This window comes from Ochotona curzoniae, unplaced genomic scaffold (genome assembly GCF_017591425.1).
Source record: "Ochotona curzoniae isolate NIBS_2020 unplaced genomic scaffold, NIBS_Ocur_1.0 scaffold_3208, whole genome shotgun sequence".
In the NCBI taxonomy this organism is placed as follows: domain Eukaryota; kingdom Metazoa; phylum Chordata; class Mammalia; order Lagomorpha; family Ochotonidae; genus Ochotona; species Ochotona curzoniae.
The window spans coordinates 16,109,770-16,135,095 of record NW_024467106.1 but is presented as its reverse complement, the minus strand read 5'-3'; the positions used below and the strand labels follow the sequence as shown (position 1 = coordinate 16,135,095).

Genomic DNA, 25,326 nt, shown 5'->3' with positions numbered 1-25,326 from the left:
CTGGGGTGCCAGATTTCCAGGCCTCTGCTGGTGCCCCATCTACTAAATTTCCATTGGTTATGCAAGTCACACAACAGACCCCAGGGACAGGAAGGCACATTTTACCACAGAGGATAAGGGCCAAACGGGTGCAGGACCGCAAGTGGATGTGATGGGAGGAGTGGGCGTCAGGATTTCACTCTGCCACAGGCTGATGCCATTACTGTACCTCTTTCATAGGTGAGGAAATAAATGGCAGAGAAAGGATGGGCCAGTGGCTGGGGAAGTTTAAAGGCTCAGACTTGGTACTGTCAAATTGCTTCATGATTGGGTTGCACCAATTTAACTCCTCTCTGGGTGCTGCCAGCCTCCCTCCTCCCATCCTGGCCTCCCTGTGTTGTGTGCTCCTGAGCTGAGCTGCAGATTGTCCCCCCTCTAATTAGAATGGGTCGACCCAATCACGGATTATCTGCCTAGGTCGGGGGAGGGGGGAGTCACTGATTGAGAGCCTTAATTGTAGCTGCAGCCTTGGTCTCTTTTTGCAGTGGCTCAGTGATGGGGTGACTGGTTCCGGAGAACAGAACAAAGAAGGGTTTGCATTACTCTTCCTATCAATGTCTTTCAACATTCCTGTCAGTCAAAGGATGGAATACATGTCTGGTTCCAAAACAAAGGAATGCCCGATACTGAAAACAGACATTGCTAGAATAGAGAAAAGAAGTGGGCCTAAGTAATATGTCAAATCATTTCTGAAAAGTGAAAGTAGGAATATTATGTAATTTAGGTTAAAAAAGAGGAAGCACAAAAATGAAAAAAATTCTAAGATGGGGAAAATAGCCATTGGCACAAAATAAATTTTTCAAATACTAAGAATGTTTTATATATCTGAATGCAAATGAATTTGAGAAGTTAAAGGAAGTGGTCATTGTCAAAGAAAAATATAATTTATCAGATTGGCCATATTAGAGATAGAGACAGGGAAATTTATCAAAAAGTTATTTTCTTCCAAGAGGCAAGAGACCAACATGACTGCATATGGGAATGTGACCAAGCTCTCAACATAAACTATTTTCAACATTGCAAAAATTGCTCTAGAGTATATAAAGTGTAAGAAAGCATCCATTGTGCTTTTATGAACCAACTCTATAATACTGTTAGTATAAACACAATAAGAAAAAAGCTTTTTTGCAACATCACCTGTCAATATTGAGATAAAATACTATGTTAAAATATTAATGAGCACAATCCAACTTCATATAAAATAAGACATCTAGATCAGGTGGAAATTATTAGTGAAATGGAAGTTTGGTTTAATATGAGAAAACAAATGATAATGATTCTCCCTGCTCCCCCATAACTGCTGGAAAAAGAAGAAAGAAGGAGGTAGTGGATGTTTTCTTATCTCAACACAACAAAATAGCACCGTTGTCTTTCTATTGTCTATATATCATCTTTTATATCTTTGTCCCAAGGTCAGCCTCTTACTTAATGGAAAAACACTAGAGAGTCTTCCTCTAAAATCAGGAACAAAACCCAGATATCCAGTATGTCCACTATGTAGCCAGCAGCACTTACTTTGCAAATGACATAATAGTGTCCATATAGTAAACCATAAGGAATCAGTAACAAAACTAACTTAAACCACATAAAAGTTCAGAATGGAGGCAAGGCATTAGATTAACACAGAGCCTCAATACATGCCAGCAATAAATAGTTACAGCCATTTTGGTAGAGAAATCCCACTGACATTAGAAACAAAGATTCATAGGAAGACATTTCATAAGGAATTGGCAACATTTATATGAAGGACATTAAGAAAAACAGCCCTGGGAGTGAGGCACTTGGTACAATGGATAATGTCTAAATCCCACAGAGATCTGTGGTCTCGTCCTAGCTCTGCTGCCTACCAGAGGGTCCGAGTTCAGGTTCCAGCTCTGCTCCTAACTCCAGTTTCCTTCTGATGCACATCCTGGGAAATAGCAGGTGGTGTCTCAAGGCTTGGGTTCCTCTCACTCATTTGGGAGACTTAGCTGAAGTTCTGATCTCCCACCTTCAGCCTGCCCCAGCCTGGCTACATGAGTGTTTGGGGAGTACCAGCAATGGGAAGATCTCTTTCAGTGTCTGTCTCTTTACCTTTCAAAAAAATTAGAAATATATGATAATAATAAATACGATAATAATAATAATAAAAATAATAAATATATGATAACATATGATAATAAAGGTATCATCTAGAGTAACTGGGCCAAAGATGGTGTTCTGAATAAAAATGCTTGCAATGACTGTATAATCATTTGGAAAAAAGATAAAGTTAGAGCCATACCTCATACGATATATATGTAACAAATAACAAATGGGGCAGGAGCATAGGTGTGAAAAAACAGACACAACCAAGGAAACTTGGGTAGGCGCTAGCCTAAACTGGATTTGAGGAAAGGCTTTCTGATTAAGATCCAAAATCCAGATGTAAAAAATCAACAAATTTGACTTTGAGGAACTATTCCTCATGCATAAGATAACTTAAAAATTAAGAGGGAAAAAAAACCAACAAAAAATTTGATGGTATAAAGGAGATAATTCAGACACATATAAAAATGGCCCTTAAGCATTTAAAAACATGTTTTGTTTTAAAAACATGCTCTTTATGGTAAGAGATGCAAATTAGAACCCAAAGGCGATACCATTTCTCACCTATTAGATTGGCGGAAGTGGAAAAGTTGCTGAGAGTGTGGGAAAACAAGCGCTCTCATGCTCTGTTCTTACCTCTGCACTTAACAAGCATGGGTTTGCTGGCCGGCTCAAAAGTCCGCAGTGAGCAATGATTCCCAGTCAGTACCCTCACTGCTGTGGGTTTGGATCTAGTCCGAGGGTTCCCCAAGTTTTCACACGTTGAAAAATTAATAAGGTGTTGAGTGGGTGCAAACTGACTCTGACTGTGGGGTCTGGAAGTGGAAGTGGTCAGATTTGGTTAAGGTCAACAGGGTGGAGCATTGACAATGGAGTCCTTGTGGCTTTCTGAGAAGAGGGAGCATGACAGAGATGTTCAGGCACACTCCCTGCCTCTTGCCATGTGATGCTATGTGCCACCTTGGGCTTCTGCCAGCAAGACCAGCACCACCTGTGGCCCTTTGACCTTGCACTTGCAGAATATGAGCCAAAATGAACCTCTTTTCTTTACAAAGTGGCGTGCCTCATGTTTTTTTTTTTGTGTGTGTGTGTGTGAAACAAACAGATAACACACCAGCCAGATCTGAAATGTGTACAGAAGCTTATGTATTGCAGCATTGCTTGTAATTACAAAATATTGAAACAATCTGAATGGCTGCCTGTTGGAACAAGGCTGAATAAATTGTGGCACAGCGCAGAAGGCAAAAACCCAGCAATGTTTTAGGAATGAAGATCACTGGGAATGCATTGACTTTCAAGATGTATTGTTAGGATTGGAAGCGCAGAGTAGGAAAGAATTTCCATAGCATGCTACCTTTTGTGTAAGAAAGAAGGACCATAGGAAAATACTTGTATAGAAAGAAATGTAGGAAGAAGAAGGTGTAAAGCCATGTGAGTTGGGTTAGGATGGACGCTTGATGTGGGTACGACCCTTCTGTGGAAGTGTGTATTGTTTTGACTCTTGGAAACAGGTTACTGTTCTATGCACACAAAATTAGGTAAGCAACAAGAATGGCATAAGAATGCTAAAATTAGAGAACCAAGATGGTGGAATACATCAAGCACATGTTTAAACAGATGGAGAAACATTAACCAGGATGAAGCACAGACAGCAGATTCCAGGAAATAGGAGAGGACACTGACAGTGGAAGGATATCCGGAGATGCGTGGACACAGAGAGGCAGAGGAGAAAACGAAGTGGTGTTGCAGTGACCAGGGACCCCAGCAGCAGTCAAAAACCAGTGATCCGAGCTCCACAGGTGGCCAGAGTTCCACTGGCAGCCAGGTGGGAAGGGGAGATACCGGGAGCTCAGGGGTGAACCCAGGCAGAGAACTGCCCATACTGTTGATTTGTTTGAGCTAATTAGGAGCAGACAGAGCAGCAGACCCCCAAGCAGGCAGTGTAGGAACAGGCAGATTTCACAGTCCAGACCCCCATAAGTGCCACATCAGGTGCCACTTTGTGTAGTGTGGCAAAGGTTGTGGACTTGAAGAATAACAGCAAGCTGTGTATGTGCTAAACCTGGAGCAAACTCATTTCTGGCTCAGTGTGTTGCATTGGCCCCACAGGGAAAACAGTATGGATGTTGCATCCTACAGGATCTACCCAAATAGGTCTGGGTAACTCCCAGACTTAATGGCCAGCAGACCCAGATCTCCTCCAGTGTCATGCTGGGTGCCATTTTGTGCTATGTGGCAAAGGCTGTAGGACTGGAGGGACAACACTCAGCTGTGATTATACTAAACTAGGAGCAAACTCACTTCCAGCTCAGTGCATTGCAGGTCCCACAGGGAAAATAGTTCTGACTTTGGCATCCTGCAGGTCCCACCCAAAATAGATCCTAATGGTCCGCAGATTCTGGCAAGATCAGCACCACCAACAAACCAGATATTTAAGACACTTAGTGTCTCCCTAATCCTGGGTACTGCTTGAGCCAGAAGTACGAGAAAGTTTGCATAGGCAACAGTGCAGCCACAGTACAGAATTGCAGGAGGTTGAGAGTGGTGAGCCAGGAGCAGGGGTTACAGAGACCATGGTGAAAGCTTAACACAAGAGCCCAGGTCTAAAACTCACTGGAGGGAGTGGCTCAAGTGACTACAAACAAGAAACTGGGTACCAAATACAATCAGTCAAATAAAAATGTAGACCTGTGGGTGACACAGCTTAGGAACCAGCCCTAAGAAGAATCCGCTAACCAGAATGCAATGACCAAGAGCAAAAGAAGATACAGAGGCACAATGAACATTACTGATGCATCTCCCCTGCAAAGGAGCAAGAGCCTTTGCCGACCTCAGACTTCACTGAGGAAGACATCAAGGAAATGGGGGATAAGGAACTTAAACAAATTTGTTATAAAACCTCTTAACAATGAAAAACACATACAAGAGTTTAAGGAATATGTCACACAGGCCAGAGGAGAATGGAAATGACATATTTCAGATTTTAAAGGAGAAAAATTGTCAGCTCAGAATAACTTACCCAGCAAAACTTTCCTTTGTCTTTAAAAATGAAATAAAATCCTTCCACAGTGAAAAAACAGCTCAAAGAATATACCTCTTTCAGTCCTGCCCGACAAATGATATTTAAAGATGGGCTATTGACAGAGAAAAGGAATAGCACCCACCAAAAACCAAAGACAAATACAGAGAACATCCCAGTAGAATGACAACAGAAGACTAAATCAAACAATGAACAACTCATTGCTAAAATGACATGGCAAAATTACAATTTGTATTAATCCTGAACGTAACTGGCTTAAACTCATCAATCAAATGTCATAGATTTATGGACCGGATCATCAAAAAGCAAAACCCATTTATCTATTGCTTACAGGATACGCATCTCATCAATGAAGACCAGTGGAAACGATATCTCGTGGATTCTGATGTTTTTACTTTCGTTTCTTTAAAACAGTCTTTTCTTCTCATATTAAATTCTTTACTGACTCATAGGTCATACAGTAGCAATGTTTTCTTCAAAAAAGGTTCTTGATTTTCTTTTTCATTTTTTTTAGCAACACATTAGTCATTCAGTAGCATGTTATTTAACATTTATTAGTCAGTAAGTAGGTGGTGTTGTAAATTTCTATTTTTCTTCCCATTGTTTCTTTTGTTTTGTGGCTTTTCATTTAAGGGATGTTGTAATAACTGGTAATAGAGTCTGTCACACCCATATGTAAAGATGTAATGCAGTATACATCTCTATTTCCAGATCAAAGCTGACTCCTAATGAAACTATTATATATCTCGACAATAGGATGCTGAACTCTGACATTGTCCATGCCCGCAATATCAGGATACACTTAAATAGCAGAACGATGGACTTACGACTGTTTATGAAGAACCATATTATTGCAATAATATAGGGGAAATCAGAGGAGGGGAGGGGATTTGGGAAGAGTGTAAGGAAAATCCCAGAGCCTATGGAACGATGATAAAATAAAAATAAAATGAAAAAATAAAATTAAATACAAACAGATGTGAAAGAACCCAATTGCTTTTCAAACAGATGCTACAAACTCAAGAGGAGAAAAAGAAGGTAATGATTGGCCACAAAGCTTTTTAGTAGACACTAAGAGCTGGGATATTCTAAAGCTAATTTCTGAAAATACCAGCCTTGAGCTAATGATTGAGTATATTAAGATAACAGGGTCCAGATCTTTCATGGAGAAAAGAATTACATTAATGAAAAGAGGAAAGCTAGTATGACTTCTGTGTTGCTCAACCGGGTAGGAGACGGATATAGGAATTAGTGGTTTTAACTCTTTCGTTCTTTCCCTCACGTGTATATGTGTGTGCACGAGTGTGTATAATACATATATCGCTGTCTCGTCATGTGTGTGCTTCCTAGTTGTAGCCACTGAAAAGATTAAAAGCAGTGACATTCTAGCAGCAATGAGAATACTTTGTGCTGAAGTCTTGGCCTCTTTTTCTCCTCAAGATTTTTTATTTGCAATGCTCAGTTAGTGAGAGAGAGAGAGAGAGAGAGAGAGAGAATATTAAATGCCCTTGTTCACTTCCAAAATCGCCATAACAGCTAAGGCTAGGCCAGCTTAGAGCTAGGAGCCTGTAACTCCAACAGGGTCGCCCATGCAGGTTCAGCAGTTCAAACACTTGGGACATCTTCTGTTACTTTCCCAGGTGCATTAACAGGGAGTTAGACCATAAATGGGGCAGGTAGAACTCAAACCAGCACTCCTGTGAGATGCAGAAGCCTAATGTGCTCGCTACAACCCCAGGCCTGAAGTTTTGGTTGCTAGCCATATTTCATGAAGAATTAAGACTCCTTGATGAACTGGCTGACTTTGGGACTGAAATAGGTAAATTTGAATGGCTGTGTGCCAATGTTAAATTTCTTGTTTTTGATAGTTATTTGTCCTTATTTATGGATGGAATGTTCTAAAAACTGAATACTGAATTATTTTCAGGGTAATGGAGATTAATGTGTATAGCTCACTCCCAAGTGATTCAGGAAAAGCCACAGGGAGAGATGAAAAACTGACAAAGCGGGCCCGGCGCGGTGGCGCAAGTGGTTAAAGGTCCTCGCCTTGCACGCCCGGGATCCCATATGGGCGCCGGTTCTAATCCCGGCAGCCCCGCTTCCCTTCCAGCTCCCTGCCTGTGGCCTGGGAAAGCAGCAGAGGACAGCCCAAAGCTTTGGGAACCTGCACCCGCGTGGGAGACCCAGAAGAGGCTCCTGGCTTCGGATCGGCATAGTATCGGCCCGTTGCGCTCACTTGGGGAGTGAATCATCGGACGGAAGATCTTCCTCTCTGTCTCTCCTCTCTGTATATCCGCCTTTCCAATGAAAAAATAATAAAAATAAATCTTTTAAAAAAAAAAAAAACTGACAAAGCAAATCGGGAAATGCAAACAGATGGTGACTGTGGGTAAAAAGGTGAATAGGAATTCTTACAACTTGTCTTCAAGATTGAAATGAGGTTAGCTGGCTGTGACAATGTTTGCACAGATGACAAGACATTACTTGGAGGAGACTCCCTGTAAGGAGGAGGGAAAAAAACCAGGGACACCACCTAAGATGGTCCAAAGATTTTTAATGGGAGGCAGCTCCTCTGCGGCCCTGGCTGTCCCAGGAGCTGGAGGCACTCCAGCAGGTGCACAGGCATGGCTCAGACATCTTCTCCTCCAGGGGAGTTTGTGAATCCGTCATCATGACTTCTGCTCACCAGCGATTCCTTGTAGAGATGCCCAACAGTTGCACAGCTCAGGGTCCTGCATGCAGACTGCCCACTAGAATGGTCAGGGTCTCCCGATGAGGCATGGCTGGAACGGCCAGCGCTCCTGTGAGTAGCGGTTTAGGTTTCTCTTGTAAAAACCTCTTTGGGGAGCATATTCATTGACATCTGAAAGAAAGTATACTGGTGGAGAGCTTTGATTTGGGTTTGGGTGCCTGGTCCTGGTTGCTTGTATCTCTCTCTTAGCAAGTCTCAGATTCTAACATCCCATGGTACTCTGGCATAATACTTGTCCCAGTGAAGGGGAAGAGTTCCTTGCAGTAGGTTTTGCATTGCACTATGCTGGCAGATCCAAGGACATAGAGCACCTTGCAAAATACAGTCATATGAAAGGGACAGGATTTGGGCCTGAACTGGCTCTGCCCCTAATCCCATCTCCTGGAGGACTTGTGGAAAGTCCCTTCCTCACCATGGCTATCAATTCTGTAGGAGCAGGGAGGACCCAGAGTAGGCAAGATAGGGTAGCCCCAAGCCCCTCACTCTCAATTCAGATATAACAAGTCTCGTCTCACTTGATGTTTCATAGTAATTCAACTTCATGAGATTTTGTTGGCAGGAGAGCTTAGCTGTTAGGAGAGTTGTAAAATAACTGGGCTGCATGGTGCTTGGATTCAATGGCCAGGCCTCAGAGGATGTTTGTGAGTGATGTGAGATGCATGGGCACAGCAGGTACCCCGCTGGGTGGCTGCATTACCTTTGTGGACTGTGCCACTGTTGAATTGCTTATCTGTCCTTCCATGCCCCAGATACATTTCACTCTCACTGAATCAAGCTCGAACTACAAGTGTTTTGGGGCATTGTTTACTTGTTTTGTTTTACATTGTTTACTCTACCTGGCTGGGTTTCTGGGAACAACAGAGCACAAAGCCAGTGAGGGTCCTGCTCTCCTGAAACTTGCTAATAGCCAAAACTGACATCCAGAAAAGCAATCAGACAAAATTCACACATGTTGAAGCTACAAGAGCTTAGGGGAAGAACTGGATGTGCATCCTTTTCTTTACACCTGTCTTTCCTAATGGAATTCCTTGTTGGGAAGATCATGGAGTTAGGGTTTGGGCCCCTGGGATCTCCCCAGTGTGCTCAGGAATGTGGTAATGGCTTCCTGATTGGATCAGTCCACCTCACCTGTTATCCCACTTAGCTCCCACAAAACGGGGTTCAGGTCACCAAGATAAGGTCCCTTCCCTAGAGGTTCCTACTGAGTGTTAACACCCTCCTTTGAGACTTACCCTCAAACTCACTGCTGCTGGAAGAAGTATTTTCTGGACGGACCAGGGGTTGTCCCAAAGGCAAGCAGGAATTGCTATTAGCATGTTTGAAATTTTGTTTGTTCAGCTCATCCTTTGGAAGCTGTACGTCTGGCAATGACAAGCAGTCATGTGGCAAGGTCAGATGAATGCATGGAGGTGATAACTTTGACAACTTTGAAGCATCACATGCGTGAGTAATGGTTATTATGGGATGGGTGTATATCTGTGCCTACCTCTTCTGGACTCCAAGTACTTCCTCTTATAGGCAGGTGGATTCAAAATATGTGTCTTTCTAAAACATTAACTCTCCCTCCATTTGTGGCTATAATGCACATCCATTAAACGAAGTTAGGATATACTAAGCAGCAGGAATTAGAAAAACAATTCTTAAATCTCTCCCCCTCCAGATGCCTTCTCATGGTTAGTCTTTTCCTATGCACATTTTAATCATTATGTATAGTGCATCGATTCTACATGTAATGGATGCCTTTTAGTTTTTCAAATATGACTATTTTAAATATTTGTCTCATGCTACTGAATTTAAAAATAATGGCTGAACACAATTCTGTTTTATGGGCATTTCAAGATGTTTAAACCACTGTTCTAGTGTTGAATGCTCACACTGTTGTCAGCGTTGGCACTACAACCTCCATTGTGATGAACCTTCATGTACACGAAGCCTTTTTTTAAATGTACTTCCAGAGGTGCAACAAAGCATTGGAGCAATAGGCTGAGATATATCCAGCCACAGAGCAAATAGCGCTGGCATTTATTAGCTGCATATCTTGAGCAAATTGCTTCACCTGCCTCTGCCCTCCTTTCACACCTGAGAGATTATTTGCTCCTTTTGGGCAGCAATGTCCATTCCTGAGAGTTTATACAGCGATGAATAGCAGCATTTACTGTGAAGATGTCACACGTCGGCTCCGACACAGTTGGAGATACTTATTGAAGCTAGGTCCCTGGGGTCTAAGCAGTGCTTTGTCTGCACCAGAGCTGCAGTCATGATCATGATTATTATATTGGGGAAACTGACATTTTCAAGCTCTCGATTTTCACTGTGAAACTACTTTCAAAGGGATGCATTTAAACGACTTGCAGTTGCAGATTTCTGGAAAGTGTGTCAAGAGGATTGTTTTCTGCCATTGTGCAATCTCCTCTGCCAGGGGGACTGTGATCTTGGACAGTTCTGCCCGCCAATCCCTCCGACCTGGTGTTTGCTTGTCAATCCTAGCTTTGCTTAATCTCAACACTACCACTTCTTTCAGTGTGTTTCTGAAATTGCTCATCTCGGCACCACCTCCACCTCATCTGCTCTGCTCTGACCCCTTATCCTGGGCCATCGACGGGGAGGAGGCGGCGGCTGCCAATGAAGGCCTGGATCCATCACGTTTTTTCTCCCTTCCTTTGACTGGGGAACCTTGGACATCTCATGTTTCTGATGCCTTCCCTGTCTGAAGGTGGAAATGCTGTGGCTGACGCCAACTAGACTGTATAAGCAAGAAATGCCTTTCATTTCACAAGCCACTGGTAGCCATGTATTCCTTCCAAAGTCCGTGCAAGGTGCTTGCATCTATGGCATCCTTTTGCCATGCCAGCTATTCTGAAAAGTAACAACATATCATTTTGCAAGTTAAGGACATTAAGGCTCAGAGAGATGAAGTGACTTGCTCATTTTCTATGGGAGAGCTGAGATCCATCCAGTGTATCTAGACTCCAAAGCAGGACTCTTAACCACAATCTTCCTAACTGTTGTCCAGTGTTTTTCAAACTACAACAATATCTAACTTACTTGAAGATATTATCATGCAACTTCTGAGTCCATGAGTCTTGAACAGGGTCTGAAAATGTAGTTCTGACTAGCTCTCAGGTGATGCCTAGACGTTGGTCCATGCCTACACTTGATGCCTTATGGCTTTAAGCTCTCTTATTTATTGATGGATATATATATATATTTATTTTATATATATAGTTTTATATTATATATAAAATAAACATATAATATATAATATATATATTTTACCATGTAACTCCCACATTACTTTACATTGGAATTATCACTCAAAAGATGCAGGGACTATGGAGGCATCTCAGTAGGAGGGCACAGAGTAAACGCAGATCAAGAGAGGCCTTAAGGCATGTCCTGGTCTGATACCTACTGCTGGTGTGTGGCTGACGTGCTTGAGTTTGACTGGGAACCCTGGAGTCATCCATGGCCTGGGGCTCCTGACAGTCCTGGCAGCATAAACAGCAGATCTTCGAAGCAAGGGATTTGTTGGAAGCTGCAGAAGGCAAAGGAATGGAAGCCATGGGTTTTGAGACATGAATTCCAGATACCCTTGGAACCTTATGTGATAGGGCTGTAATTAGGTCAACCTCTCCAAAGGTAGAAAACACCTTTTGTATTCCCTATGACAGGGAAGTCCAGGCCCTTCAACCTGGCTTTACTTCTCTGGAGTCCATTTCTCCTGTGAGGGCAACATTTTCTTACCCATGGACAGGAGTTGAAGTCTCTACTCTTCCAGCTTTGCGGGGGAGCTGTGTTGAATCAGCCAACCCTTGAACGTGAGTCCAGTTCACCCAGCAGGGCTGTTTCCTAGGTAACACAAGACAGTGGCTGTGTTGAGATCCCAGATAGGATCTGCGATAGCAAAATCTCAATGCATGTGAAAATAAGCATATCTGCTAAGATTTTAAGATAGGTCTGTGTTCTGTCCCATTTTGAGCTTAAAGCTCTTAGAGGAGATTAGTCTTCTTCTTTTTTTTTTTTTTTAAAGATTTATTTTTATTATTTTTTCATTGGAAAGGCGGATATACAGAGAGGAGAGACAGAGAGGAAGATCTTCCGTCCGATGATTCACTCCCCAAGTGAGCGCAACGGGCCGATACTATGCCGATCCGAAGCCAGGAGCCTCTTCCGGGTCTCCCGCGCGGGTGCAGGTTCCCAAAGCTTTGGGCCGTCCTCGACTGCTTTCCCAGGCCACAGGCAGGGAGCTGGAAGGGAAGCGGGGCTGCCGGGATTAGAACCGGCGCCCATATGGGATCCCGGGCGTGCAAGGCGAGGACCTTTAACCACTTGCGCCACCGCGCCGGGCCCGAGATTAGTCTTCTTAAACTTCACTTTCATCATGTTGGAAATGGGAATACTTCATAGAGGAAGGGGTTGAATACACGGAAATGACCCCTGGGTGCTAGGTATGCAGTAACTGCTCAGTCAATGAGCTGCTCAACTTTTCTTTCCTCTCTTTGTGCAGCTCATTGGCTCCAAGTTAGCCCAGTGGGTCCAGGTACTATGGGAACATGTAAAGAAGCATGTAGTTTTGTGGCCTTCAATCCTTGTTTTGCCATGGATTTACTGCATTGCTTTGGGTAAGCCTTTGTTTCTAGGTGATCTCTTTGAAAAACTTTCCAGTCAGGCCTGGCGCAGTAGCCTAGTGCCTGAAGTCCTCTCCTTGTATGTGCCAGAATCCCATGTGGATACCAGTTCATGTCCTGGCGGCCTCACTTCCCATTCTGATCCATGCTTGTGGTCTGGGAAAGCAGTTGAGGACAGCCCAAAGCTTTGGAATCCTGCACCTGCATGGGAGCCCTGGAAGAGGCTCCTGGCTCCTGACTTGGGATCAGCTCAGCTCTGGCCATTGCGGCCACTTGTGGAGTGAATCAGCAGATGGAAGATCTTCCTTTCTTTTTTTCTCTTTGTATATCTGACATTCCAATAAAAATAAAAATAAAAATAAATAAATCTTAAAAAAAAAAGAAAAAACTTTTCAGTCTTCATGGCCTACAAAAATAAGACCTTGCTTTAGTCCCAAACTTCGTTTTGTGTGGATCAACTCTTCAAGATCCCTTAGGACCCCTATTCTCACCCCCCTATAGTAAAATTCCCTTCTTAGGAAATTCTTACCATGGTATTGCTTGAGTGTCTCTTATAACATCCAGTTTACCAGTTTACCTTCTAGGCACTTGCTCATCACTTATTTTACTGCTGTATCCTGGCCCAGGTCACCATTTTTTCTTGCCTGACTGACTGCAATAGCCTCCTAGTAGGTCTTTCTGCTTCTTTCTCCTGTGACTCTTCAATTGTTTGTACAAAGGCCAGGAGAGTACCTATCAAAACCATATCATGTTATTCTTTTGCTCAAAATTTCCAGTGTATTGAGAAAGATGGCCATAATAGATGAAGAAATATAGTATTAGAGAAAAATGGGAACTTATATAGTTCTAAGACAATGACATCTAAGTGAAAAGTGTGTTGGATAACAATAGCTGGAGATTGGAAACAGGAGAAAAAATGTCAATTAAGTTTAAAAAAATCAAAAGAAATTGCCCAAAATTTAAATTCAGAGAAAGAATACTTAAAATGTGTGAAGACAGCAGGAGTGACCCAAAGGATACTGCTGAGCTGTTAACAAAGGCACCTGTAAAACTTTGTGAAAAATGAAATGAAAATAAAAGTTTATTTTGTTACAAAAGTTGAAATCTATACTTTTCCCCCCATAATACACATTTTCTAATACTCTTTGGAGATTCTCTTTTACATATATGACTGGAGTTTCATATAAAGCAGGGGAAGCAAAAATATCTTAATAAAGGCTGAAGAGGCATCAGTGTAAGTATTCAGTGAATATCAAACATGAGAAGTATAAAACAAATCATCCCCGTGCATATCACAGCTGAGGCCATTCCAGGGCTGGGTCCAGGACCTCTGCAACTCCAGGAACTGAGATGAGAGGGTGACTGGTGGTCCAGCGGCCTATAACCAACAGATGCTCACCACAAAGTGCTCTCTCATCGTGTGTTTACAGATTGTAGGGTCATCACCTCTGCTACTGTAGAGGCTACCGTAGGTCCCCACCAAATCAACCCCAAACCTATAAAATTATAAACCAGTGAAACCAAGGTCCTGGTAGACACCACCAAAAATTCAAAACTGTAAGCCAATAAGACCAAAATCCTACTTGAACAGTCTTCTGATTTCACAGAATCTTAAAAACCCGAGACACTTCCAGAGACCCATCGTCTCATTCAAATCCTCCACCCCATCACCTTTCAGGATGCTTCACTTCGGTTTCCAAATAAAACCTTCATATGCTCACATTTGTTTCCTTGCCCTTCTCCTCACCCCACTCTCCTGCCAGGATTTATTTTTATTTAAAAGGGGCGGGGGGAGGAGGGAGAGAGAGAGAGAGAGAGAGAGAGAGAGAGAGAGAGAGAGAGAGAGAGAGAGAATGAATCTCCTATCTGTTGGTTCACTGTGTTTAGAACCATCCACAGCACTTCCTCACCTCCTACCTTATGGGCTTTTCTGTCTGCTCCGTATTTACTGTACTTCTGGTCCTCTGTCCCAACTAGATTATAAATCTCATGGGGTCATGGCTTTCATCTGCAGAGTTTCCTATTCCATTCTCGGTGTCTAGAACAGTGCCTAGCATAGTGTGAGCAGTAAGAAAAAGCATCTGTTGAATGAACAAATATTTTTCCTCTTTTATCTTAGGACAAGTATGGCCAAGCACTGGAAGGGAATAGGGACTTAGGTGATAACTTTTGTCCTAAGAATATCACAACCCACTTTCCCATGTGCTAAGTGAAAGGTTTCATGGGTCAGTCTTAATCATGCTCTGTATTGGTTGGGATTGTTTCTCCTTCCTAGCCATTGTAACCCAAATCTATCTTGCGCCCATGTCCTCTGTTTCTGCAGAGTGACCATATTCACTTGGTCTCCAGAGTCAGAAATCTGCCAGTCTCCTTCCCACCCTCTCATCTTTAGAGTGTATCTTCCCCACATCTCTTCACTCTACTGCAATCCAATGCCATTACCCTCACTGCAGCCGGGGGCAAACATTCTCTGTCACCCGTGCTGCTGCTAGTTCTTCCTCACTGGTTTGCCTTGCTCCAAAACTGGAATGAACTGGTTCAATCGCAAAGCCCCAATATCACTGGATCCAGGGTCTCTTCAGTTCTACAGCTCCAAGTTTTTTCATGGCCACTCCTTTTGATCTCTTCAGCCTTACCTCTTGGTTTCACTCACTACCCTAACAGCTGTAAGAAATGCTATACTTGCAGCTCCATCTAATCAGCTTTGTAACTGTCCTGAACTGTGCCCGATACCAGGCCTGTTCTCTCTTCACTCGTTGTCTTTTGAGATTCAGCTCAGGGGTTGCAGAAAACCATGGCACGAGTCAGGGTTCTCTTCTTTAAGCCCTTACAGCTCCCCTTCCCCTTATAACACGTTTCCCTATACCACAGCCTATAACTGTACACTGATCACTTAACTCATAGCCAATGCTCAACAAACACTGAGAACATTGGAACTGCCTATTTTACTACCAGTAGTTTGGGTGCTGGTCCACAAGTGTTTTTCATTTGTTTAATGAATATTTATTGAGAACTTACCAGGTACTAAGTACTTGTAGGTGCTGGAGATAGAGCAGTGAAGAAGATACAAGGCAGATAAATGCCCTGCTCACATAGAAGCAGGTAATATTTTACTATACTATGTATAATATTTATATCCATAGCACTCAGCCTTGGGATGAGCATGGAATGGGTACTTTATAAATACTTGTTGAATAGGGTCTGGTGCGATGACTTGATTAGCTAATCCTAACCTTGCATCTGCTGGGATCCTATCTTGGCACTGATTTGTGTCCCAGCTGCTCCATTTCCCATCCAGCTTTCTGCTTGTGGCCTGGGAAAGCAGTGGAGGATGCTCCATAGCTTTGACTCTGTGCCAAGACCAGAGAGACCAGGAAGAAGCTCCTGGTTTCTGGCTTCAGATCAGCTCAGGTCCAGCCATTTTGGCCATTTGGGAGTGAACCAGCGGATGGAAGATTTTTCTTTCTGTCTCTCCTCTCTGTAAATCTACCTTGCCAACAATAATAAAGAAATCTTAAAAAAAAAAAAACCAGTTGAATAAACACATGAGACTTTCTAACTATTGTATGATAATTTTGTGTCCAGAACTATCTCCTTTCCCCTAGTAACTGATTTTATCTGCACATAAGCTGGTCTTGCTATTAGGTACACTGAGCAGGTTCTACCCATTCAGATGTGCTCATTGTATGAGCTACTTAACCAAGAAGGGACACCCCTTGACTTCATTTGGCCCCAACTCTGAAAGACTTTTGGATATGCTGCCAGGGAAGCTTTTCAACAGAATTTGGATTCTAACATACTCTATTGAGCTCTGTTTAGTGGGCTTATTTTATGTTCCTAGAATTTATAAATACATGGAAATTTATATAAGACAATTAGATATCTTATTTTTAGAAATACAAATATTTGGTTAACAAATATAATGAATCTGCAGTCTTTTCTGCTTATTGCTTTAGCTTCACTTTTCTTCACTTGCTGATATGAGGATACTTCATCCAAGTTTGTGAAAAAGCTGAATTAAAAGATAAGTTTATTTTGGTGCCTCAAACCTGAAATTCATACATGTTTTTCATGCTATGCATTTCCATGAACTTTTTGAAGAACGCTCATATAAATGTTTATTTCATGGTGTACAGTTTTGCTATAGATTGTCCCACGCCTCTTGAATGCCGCCACAGGTCAGCCCTGAGCACTCTCATTTGGGATTCTGTTGGACTGGCTATTGATTTGTACAGAGGAGATGACTGAACCTTGAACTTGGTGTCCCTAAGCCTTCATTAGTACCTACTCTATGTTGTGGAAAATAAAGTCTGTTTACTTCCACTGTGATCAGGGTCAGTGACTTCCAGGCCATGGATCCTATGGCTTCTTTAGGCTCTGCCTGGCTGGGGAATTCAAGAGGCTTTACTTGAACCCACAGGTCTTGCTCCTGGTAGTTCACTCTTTTTTATTTGTCATAGTTGCTTCTACATGAAGACTTTGCCTTTTCTGGGAAGAGTTCTCACTTTGTCAGTCCCACTGCAGGCGTTCTCTGTGCTTATTAAGTGACAAACTTTACCTAGATGATTGAGAATTACCATGTACAAATTACCATGTACCATTGTACAAAATCTGAATGTCAAAAAGAAGAGATTGAAGAGCATTCTAGAAAAGAGAGAAAACAAAAAACATCAACCATTCAATAGAGGATTTTTTTGATTAGCTCGCTGTGTCCTCAGAAAGAAAAAAAAAAAATGAAAGTTCTTACTCCTACTCAGGCTTTTTGAAGACTTTCTTTGCCTTTCTCTCTCACTCCACCCAAACTTTTCTTTACCACTCACTCAGAACTGCTCCCTATTTCTTCCTCTGTCCTCAGGATAGATGGATGCTTCTATGTAGGCTCTGGTGTCACAGATGGTGCAAAAAATGATTCAAAGATAGAGGCAAGAAGGATTAGAACTGGCCAGTACTCAAAGCCATTTGGCTAGCTCATGGGACCTCGCTGCAGTGGCTATTCTCATGAGAGTAACAGATGCTTGCCAGCAGTTACACTTCACAGCCAAAGCTCTACTCTTCTCAGCACCTACCCAGCCCCTTGGACAGCAACCCTTAGACCACACAAGCATGATTCTCTCTTGTCTTACCACCACCAATTCCATTTATATTTCACATATTAAGCGGAGGCTTTTTTTTTCCTTCTAGAATAGCTTGTCTACAGATCAGAAAATGCACATATTCAAATTTCCTTCTCTCTCATTTTAACACGGTTGGTAGTTTACTTAATATTTTCACTTTGCTTTTTTTTTTCAATAGATGAGATACTTGGATATCATTCCCCATTAGCAGTGTAGCAGGGACTTAAAACATAGGCTTAACTCTTGCCATCCACATCTTTAACTGGTAAATTTAGCAGAAAGAGAGGAGATAAAATAGTTCCCCCTCTGGATGCTGACAGTAGAGCTTAGGATTGTTCACCATTTTCAAATATGGCAAGTCTCTGTAGCAGGTGTAGGTACAGACTGTGGATTGTGGAGCTCTACTTGGCATTCAGAAAAATAAAATCTCTGTGAACCTCGGTTTTCTGACCTCTAAAATGGGGATAATAATAATGGGTGGTTGTGAAGACTAGTTAGTGATGGAAAGTGCTGAGGACAGCTTTCAGGCACTTTACGAAGTTTAGTAAATGTCATGTGTGGGAGATGCTGGGGTGGGAAGGGGTGGGGTGAGGTGTCTCTTGCACTACCGCTGCCCTCCTCTAGATGGAAGCAGGGGCTAACGAAAATGGTCTTGGGTTGTCCCCAGTAGCAAACCTACAGTGCCTTGACCGGAACAAGACAAGTCAATGAGGGAAAACAGGAAGGCTTTTGGAACTCTTAAGGGCCATACAACACAGGCGGAGAAACCGGGACCCAGCAAGATGATGAGGCCAAGGCTAGCGAGGGGCGGAGTATGTTTCCTGTAGCAAGTGTCCAGGATTGGGAGAACCATTGTCCTGCGTGGTGTAGAAAATCAGCTCCCACCCACTCCTAGGTTTAACCTTTAAGCCTCACTCACCTGCAGCTGGCAGAGTAGGCAGGATGCCATCTGTGATGTCACAGAGCAGGAGAACTGGGGAATGTTGGGGACAGGGGACTTGGACTGGACCACAAAGGCAGGGTGAAGGGAAGCCTTCTGCTGATACTCTGCAGTGTCCATCCCTCCTCCGTCCATGATGCCTTGCAACCTGGGGCTCTGCAATGCGAGGACAGTATGCCAGAAGGGGGCAGTAGAGCGTTGGACATGGAAAGCCCAGGTCCCATTCTGGGGCCACACACCTGATGGCTGGTAACCCGAGGTAGACTTCTCGCTCTAGAAAATGGGGCTGTTAATATTTAAAGGTCCAATGTGTGATTTTAGGATTAAGTGAGGTCAGGAAGAAAAATATTTATCATGATACCTAGATGCAACGAGGAATCTCAGAAAAGGTAAGTATTGATGATAACACGGGTGACATTTTCAGTAACATTTTCAGGCTGATCTGTCTCACTTAAAAAAAAAAAAGGAATCATTTGTGCAGTCTTAAAATCTCTGACCTCATGGGATACGTTTTCAATTCCTTTATTTAGGACGACCCAAGAACTGTTTGAGGAGGCCAAATTAGGTTAACTTGTTCTCGATGAGAGCTATATTTGGATGTTTATACAGGTCACCAGATACAATGGAACAGAAGGAAAGAAGATCCAGCACCATTTAGGAAGTCACTGGGGTGGGAGGTGGGAGGTGGGGGGCTCAGTGACCTTTGCCATTGCAAATGTTTCATGGCGAGAACATTGTGTGTGTGTGTGTGTGTTTAAATGCTCGCCTTATAAAGCAGAATTCTTCATTTTTTAAAGATTTGCTTATTTTTATTGGAAAAGCAGATGTACAGAGAAAAGGAATTATAGAAAGATCTTCTGTCCGCTGATTCACTTTTCAAGTGGCCACAATAGCTAGAGCTGAGTGGATCTGAAGCCAAGAGCCAAGGAACCAGGGGCGGCTTCTGGGTCTCCCATGCTGGTTCCGGGTCCCAAAGTTTTGGGCCTTCCTGCACTGCTTTCTCAGGCCACAGGCAAGGAGCTGGATGGGAAGTGGAACAACCAGGACACAAACTGATGCCTATATGGGATTCTAGCATTTGTAAAATAAGGATTTTGTCATTGAGTCATTGTACTGGGCCCAGCAGAATTCTTGAGTGGTAATATTGGATGATGGCTCTCAATCCTGGCTACAAATGAAATTTACTTGAGATGTTTTATGATTCTGAGACTGCTTAAGGCTTAACCTCAGCTACATTGGGACTTTCTCTGTGGAGGGGACCCTGGGTAGCAGTGAACAAAGTCTCTAGGTGATTCCAGAGTGTAATCAAGAACTACTCAAATATGTGTGGATTTCCCTAATCACACACTGCAGTGCAACTCTCAGCTTGGGCAGTCCTAGGACCACAGCAGGAGCTTCAGGAAATGCCATTCCAAGCACCCACACCAGGTCGGTGAACTCACTGATTCAGAATGGGCTGAGGGCAAAGGCTCCAGCAATTTTATTTTTCTTATTATTTAGAAAATATTTCTTTATGTATTTGAAAGGTGGAGTTAGAGAGTGAGAACAAGGGAGAAAGAGAGTCTTTTATTCACTGGTTCATTTGCCAGATGACTGCAATGGCAGGAGCTGGGCTAGTCCCAAGCCAGGAGCCAGGGATGTGTTTCCGGTCTCCCACGTGGGTGCAGAGGTTCCAGCATTTGGGTCATCATCCACTGTTTTCCCAGGCACATAAACAGGAAGTTGGATTGGAAGTGGAGCAGCCAGACTCAAACGGGTGGTTTTCCTCACTAAGCCACAGCACCAGCCCATATTTTTGTTGTTTTAGATTTAATTTTTATTTGCTTGAAAGCAGAGTGGCGGGGTGGAAGGGTGGGGGTGAAGAGAGAGAGAGAGAGAAAAGGGAGAGAGACTTTGCTTGTCACTTTCCAGGTGACTGAAATGGCTGTGTCTGGGCTAGACCCAAGAAGCCTGAAACTTCAGCTGGGTCTCTATGATGCCGCCTATGGGCTGGCATCATTATCAGCTGCCTCCCCAGGCACATCTGTGGGGGAGCTAGATCAGAAGGAGAGTAGATGGGACTCTAATCGGTGCTCCAACACGGGGTACCTGTGGACTAGGCAGCACTTTAACTTGCTGTGTCCTCATGAGGACCCTGGCATGGCTTTACAGTGCCAAGGTGGTTTCAATTTTTTGATGTTTTGTGTATGGATCCTTTTGGTTTGGGATGAACATTTCAGGAAGAGAGGAGAACATCTGGGAAAACTTTTGGATGAAAACTGAAAATGAGGAAGTTAAAGATAATATAAAACATCTAAAAAAAGAGATTTCAGAACACAGGAGAATGAAAATAGCAATCTTTCCAAATTAGTGGTATCTTATGTACTACACCATTGTAAATGCACACTATGTTTTAGACCTTTGAAGCTGATACTTGTTCATTTGAACCATGCACTACCTATTCACAGATTAGTTGGTCAAGATCCTTCAATCCTTATGAGGAAACCAGGGGCTTGCCTTGTGTTAGGGATAGTTGACCATTCAGGGAAGTGGGGGATGGTGGGATGCACTTGCTTTCTTCCTTTCAGATCTGGGAGACGGGTGTGGTAGCTAGGGTCCTGTGTTAATTTCTGGCGTAGTAGTGACTAATACAATCTTAAATCTTCAGACCTTAGACTAAGTTGAATGGATAGATTCTGAGTTTGGTGATGTCAGAGAGGGTGGGCTCTGGGTGTCTGAGTGCCTGGGTGAGAAGCTGGGTCCTCTACTGGATGCCCTTGGCCGTGGCCAGGAACCCTAACGTAGTTCTCTTAGTGTTCTATATCTGGTGGGAGTAATAATAGAATTGATGTAAAAATAAACTAGGTAAGCCATGAAAGCCTGTAGATGGAGTGCTTGCTAGAGAGGAAGCACCGAATAAATTTTACTTATTATTTAATGGTTGGGAGTGAAGGGAGGAGTCTTGGGCTCATGTCCAGGCGTGTAGCTTTCTCATAGGTGGATGTGAAACTGGGGAACTTAGGAAGAGGTGAGACTTTTAATTAAAAATAGGTTGTACACAAACTTTGCTTTGAATTAATTACATTCTTTACAAGTTGCAAAGAAATATACAGAGACCCCATGAACCCTCTACCCAGCGTCCCCTAATGTTAACATCTTAATAATTTTATTATAAGATCAAAACAAGAACAATGGCATTGTACCATACACACAGTTTATTCAAGGTTCACTAATTGCACACACAAACACGTGTGCTTATTTGTGTAGTTTCATGACGTTTGTAGCGTCATGGAAGTGCCTCCACATCAAGACGGTCAGTTAAATCACCACCATGGGCTCCTTTTTGACCACACCCACTCTTCTCCCTACCGTTTCTAACCCCTGCAAACCACTCACCTGTTTTCCATTTAGGTAATGATGTCTGTATGAAGGCTACGTGAATGGAAATGTCATGTAGTCATGTCTTTGAGCTCGGTTTCTCACTCGGCATGCTTTCCGTGGTCCATCCAAGTTGCGTGCGTCACAAGTTGCTAGCAATCTGTGGTAATGGAGCGTGTTAGAGATGTTTTTTGGTCCTTCAGCCCATGAAAGACACTTGTTGCTTTTCAGTGCTTGGCTGTTATGAACACTTGTATCTGAGTTCCACTTCCCCCTTCCCTACCCCCCTCCCCCCCACGAAGGCTTAAGTTGTGTGAGATAAATGCTCCACTTACCATACAATTGCCGGATCGTCTGATAAATTCTTTATTCATTTTTAGTTTTCAGAGAAGCTACCAACTTATTTTCCAAAGTGACTGTACCGTTGTACTTTTCCCATAAGCTGTGTGGGAGTCATCTTGCTCCTCTGCATCCTTGATGGTGTTTTTCACTGTTTTTCAAGTTAGCCATTCCAATGGTTGTGCTATGTTATCTCATTATGATTTTAATGTGCGTTTGGTTAGTGGCTGATGCTGTTAGATATCTTTAATGTGCTTGTTAAGCACTCATGTATTTTCCACGGTGAGATGTTTCTTCATCCCGTTTTGAATTGTTTTTGTCCTTTTCTAATGATTTAAAAATTGAGTTTATAAAATGAAAGCTTTAAGATAAATTTTATATGCCATAAGCTATAGAATTCAAAATGTGCAATTTAATAATATACTAAATGCAGAAAATTGTAATATACTCTCTACTGCTGCATTTTTTTTCACATTTTAGCTTTGTGAAAATGCTGCCATGAATATTCACGTACAAGTTTTTGTGTGGACATGTTTTTATTTCTCTGGAATATATTTTTAGCAGGAACCTGCCGAGTCAAGTGATAATTCTGTTTAACGTACTGAGAAATTGCCAAACTGTGTCTAAAGTGACCATAACATTTTACAGTGCTACCCAGCGTCCTGACCTTCCCACGTCCTTGACAACATTGATTTTTGTGTTAGTCAACTTAGTGTATTTGAGGTGACATCCAACTGTGGTTTTAAAGATTTATTTTACTTTTATTTGAAAGGCAACTTTACAGAGAGGAAAAACAGAAAGATCTTTTATCTGCTGACTCACTTCCCAAATGGCTGCAATAGCCGTAGCTCTGCCAATTTGAAGCCAGGAGCGTCCTCTGGGTCTCCCGTGTGGGTCCTCTCCTAGGACCTGAGCCATCCTGTTGCTTTCCCAGGACATAAGCAAGGAACTAGATCAGAAATGGAGCAGTTGGGACATGAGCCCAGCACCCACCCATGTGAGTTGCTGGGACTACAGCCGGAGACTTAGTCTACTGTGCTGTGGTGTTGGCCTCTAATAGTGGTTTTAATTTGTATTTTGCTGAGGACTAATGCTATTGAATCTTTTTAAAAAAAAGCTTACATAGGTATTTCTTTCTTCTTCTTCTTTTTCTTTTTTTTTATGAGTTACTTATTTGAGAGTAGGTTTAGACACAGAGAGATCCAGAGATCTTTCATCTGCTGATTCATTCCTTAGATGGCTGCAACAGCAGTGCTGAGCCAGGCAAAAGCCAGGAGCTTCATCTGGGTGTCCACATGGATGGTATGAGCCCAAGGTCTGGGGCCATCTTCCACTGCTTTCCCAGGTACATTAGCAAGGAGCTTAATTGGAAGTGTAATGGCTGCGGCACCAACAGGTACCTATATGGGATTACAAAGTCTTGCAGTTGGTAGCTTTATCTTCTGCACCACAACACTATTGGTGGTGTATATAGGTTACTTAGAGAAATGCGTATTTGAATCCTTTGCCTTAAAATCGGTTCTCTCTCTTTTTATTAGGTGTGAAATTTTCTTTATATAGACTAGATGCTTAATGTATATGTGGTTTGCAAAGACTTGTTGCAGTCTATTGGTTGACATTATTCATTAGATAATATCCCTCAAAACATGAAAGGTTTTAATTCAGATAGAATTCAATTTATATCTTTCTTTTGTTATAATTTCAGTGTCATATCAATAACTAATTGCCAGCACAAAGTCATAAAGATTTATTCTTATGTTTTCCTCTAAGAATTTTATTGTTCTAGCTCTTACATTTGAGTCTATGGTTCATTTGGAATTAATCCTTTTTTTATGGCATAAGAGGGCCAACTTCATTATTCTGCTTGTGCATATTCACTGGTTGCAACAGCATTTGTAGAAAAGATTGTGCTTTCCTTGTTAAGAAGCCTTTGCTGTCTTGGTGAGAATGTATTGGCCACAGATGTGATAATTTACATTGAATTTTGAACATCTGCACTTGACGATAAGGGACCTTCTTCTGCCTTTTTGTTCCATTCGAATCCCCAACAATTTGGGTGATACTCAACTGCCTCGGAAAGCTATCAGGTTGACTTGGTTTTCAGATTCAGATTCTGTTTTCCAGCTATACCTAGAAGTATCATGTAACCAGGTATCTAGGCATCTCATGATTTAAACTGACACATGCCATGAATTATTGCAATCATCAGGTCTCTAATGCAATAGATGTTTGAGAAACTATTTTTGTTTCTTTTCTAAGAAGCTATGGCAGCGCATCCTTTTGGGTGTAGGCTCATCTCTTGTTCATGCTTTTCTAGCTGGAAATTCGATTTGTCATTTCAAAGGCTTCAGGATTCTCAGTTTCTAGGAATCTCAACCCCTTGACTCCCTTCGAAGCCCCAAGGTGATAGTCATCAATGAAACCCTTCTGTGGCTCTTACATAATCGATACCTGAGAACCTTTTGGAAAAAATAAAAATCCTCCCCGGTAATCTCACATTCTAAAAATAGCCTTGACTTTTGGATTGCTGCTTAATAAAGATCTGTTTTTCGATTACACTGGAGGTAAAGAAAAAAAATTTCCAGTATCAACTTGAAACTTGTGGGAAAATAGAATGAGAGTTTCATTGTTCTTGTTGAAGGTTTTGGTGTCGAAGTTTTGCCATACTGGCTGACTTCAGAGTGTGCTGGGGCTGGCGAGGAAGGAAGGGTGAATTCTGTCAGCAGTCACTTCATCTGTCCCTTATTACTCAGATCTGACACCAAGTGAAGAGGCTGCAGCAGGAAGATGGGGCTTGCATCACTGCACACATCTTGGTCAAGGAGAGCATCTCTGAACTTCTCTGGTTTATCTGAGTCATTACTGAATCATCTATTCTTACAGTGAAACTTCACAGTGACATTGTACTGGGGGTTGTGGGGCTGCCAGGGAAGGGCTTAAGTCCCGATGAGACTATACCAGCTTGTTTACTGGGTGTTCTCACTCACTGGGTTGCCCACAGAACAGGGTCACGGCTATCAGCTGTAGCTGTAGCTGCTGGGCAATCCTAC

At 42.5% G+C, this 25,326-nt stretch overlaps 2 protein-coding genes across 3 annotated transcripts in view; one reads left to right on the top strand and one right to left on the bottom strand.

The window, feature by feature from the left end:
* Window positions 1–25,326, top strand: part of TMEM268 (transmembrane protein 268) — a 127,126-nt gene that overhangs the window by 32,798 nt on the left and 69,002 nt on the right. The gene's annotated exons all lie outside the window — the stretch shown is intronic.
* On the bottom strand, window positions 7,683–18,596 carry TEX48 (testis expressed 48). Its single transcript, XM_040963341.1, has 5 exons — window positions 18,560–18,596; window positions 11,643–11,747; window positions 11,311–11,433; window positions 9,131–9,259; window positions 7,683–8,009 (listed from the first exon to the last, which is right to left on the bottom strand). Exons 2-5 carry the CDS (start codon window positions 11,644–11,646, stop codon window positions 7,906–7,908), a joined length of 360 nt encoding a protein of 119 aa, XP_040819275.1. The 5' UTR covers window positions 11,647–11,747; window positions 18,560–18,596; the 3' UTR covers window positions 7,683–7,905.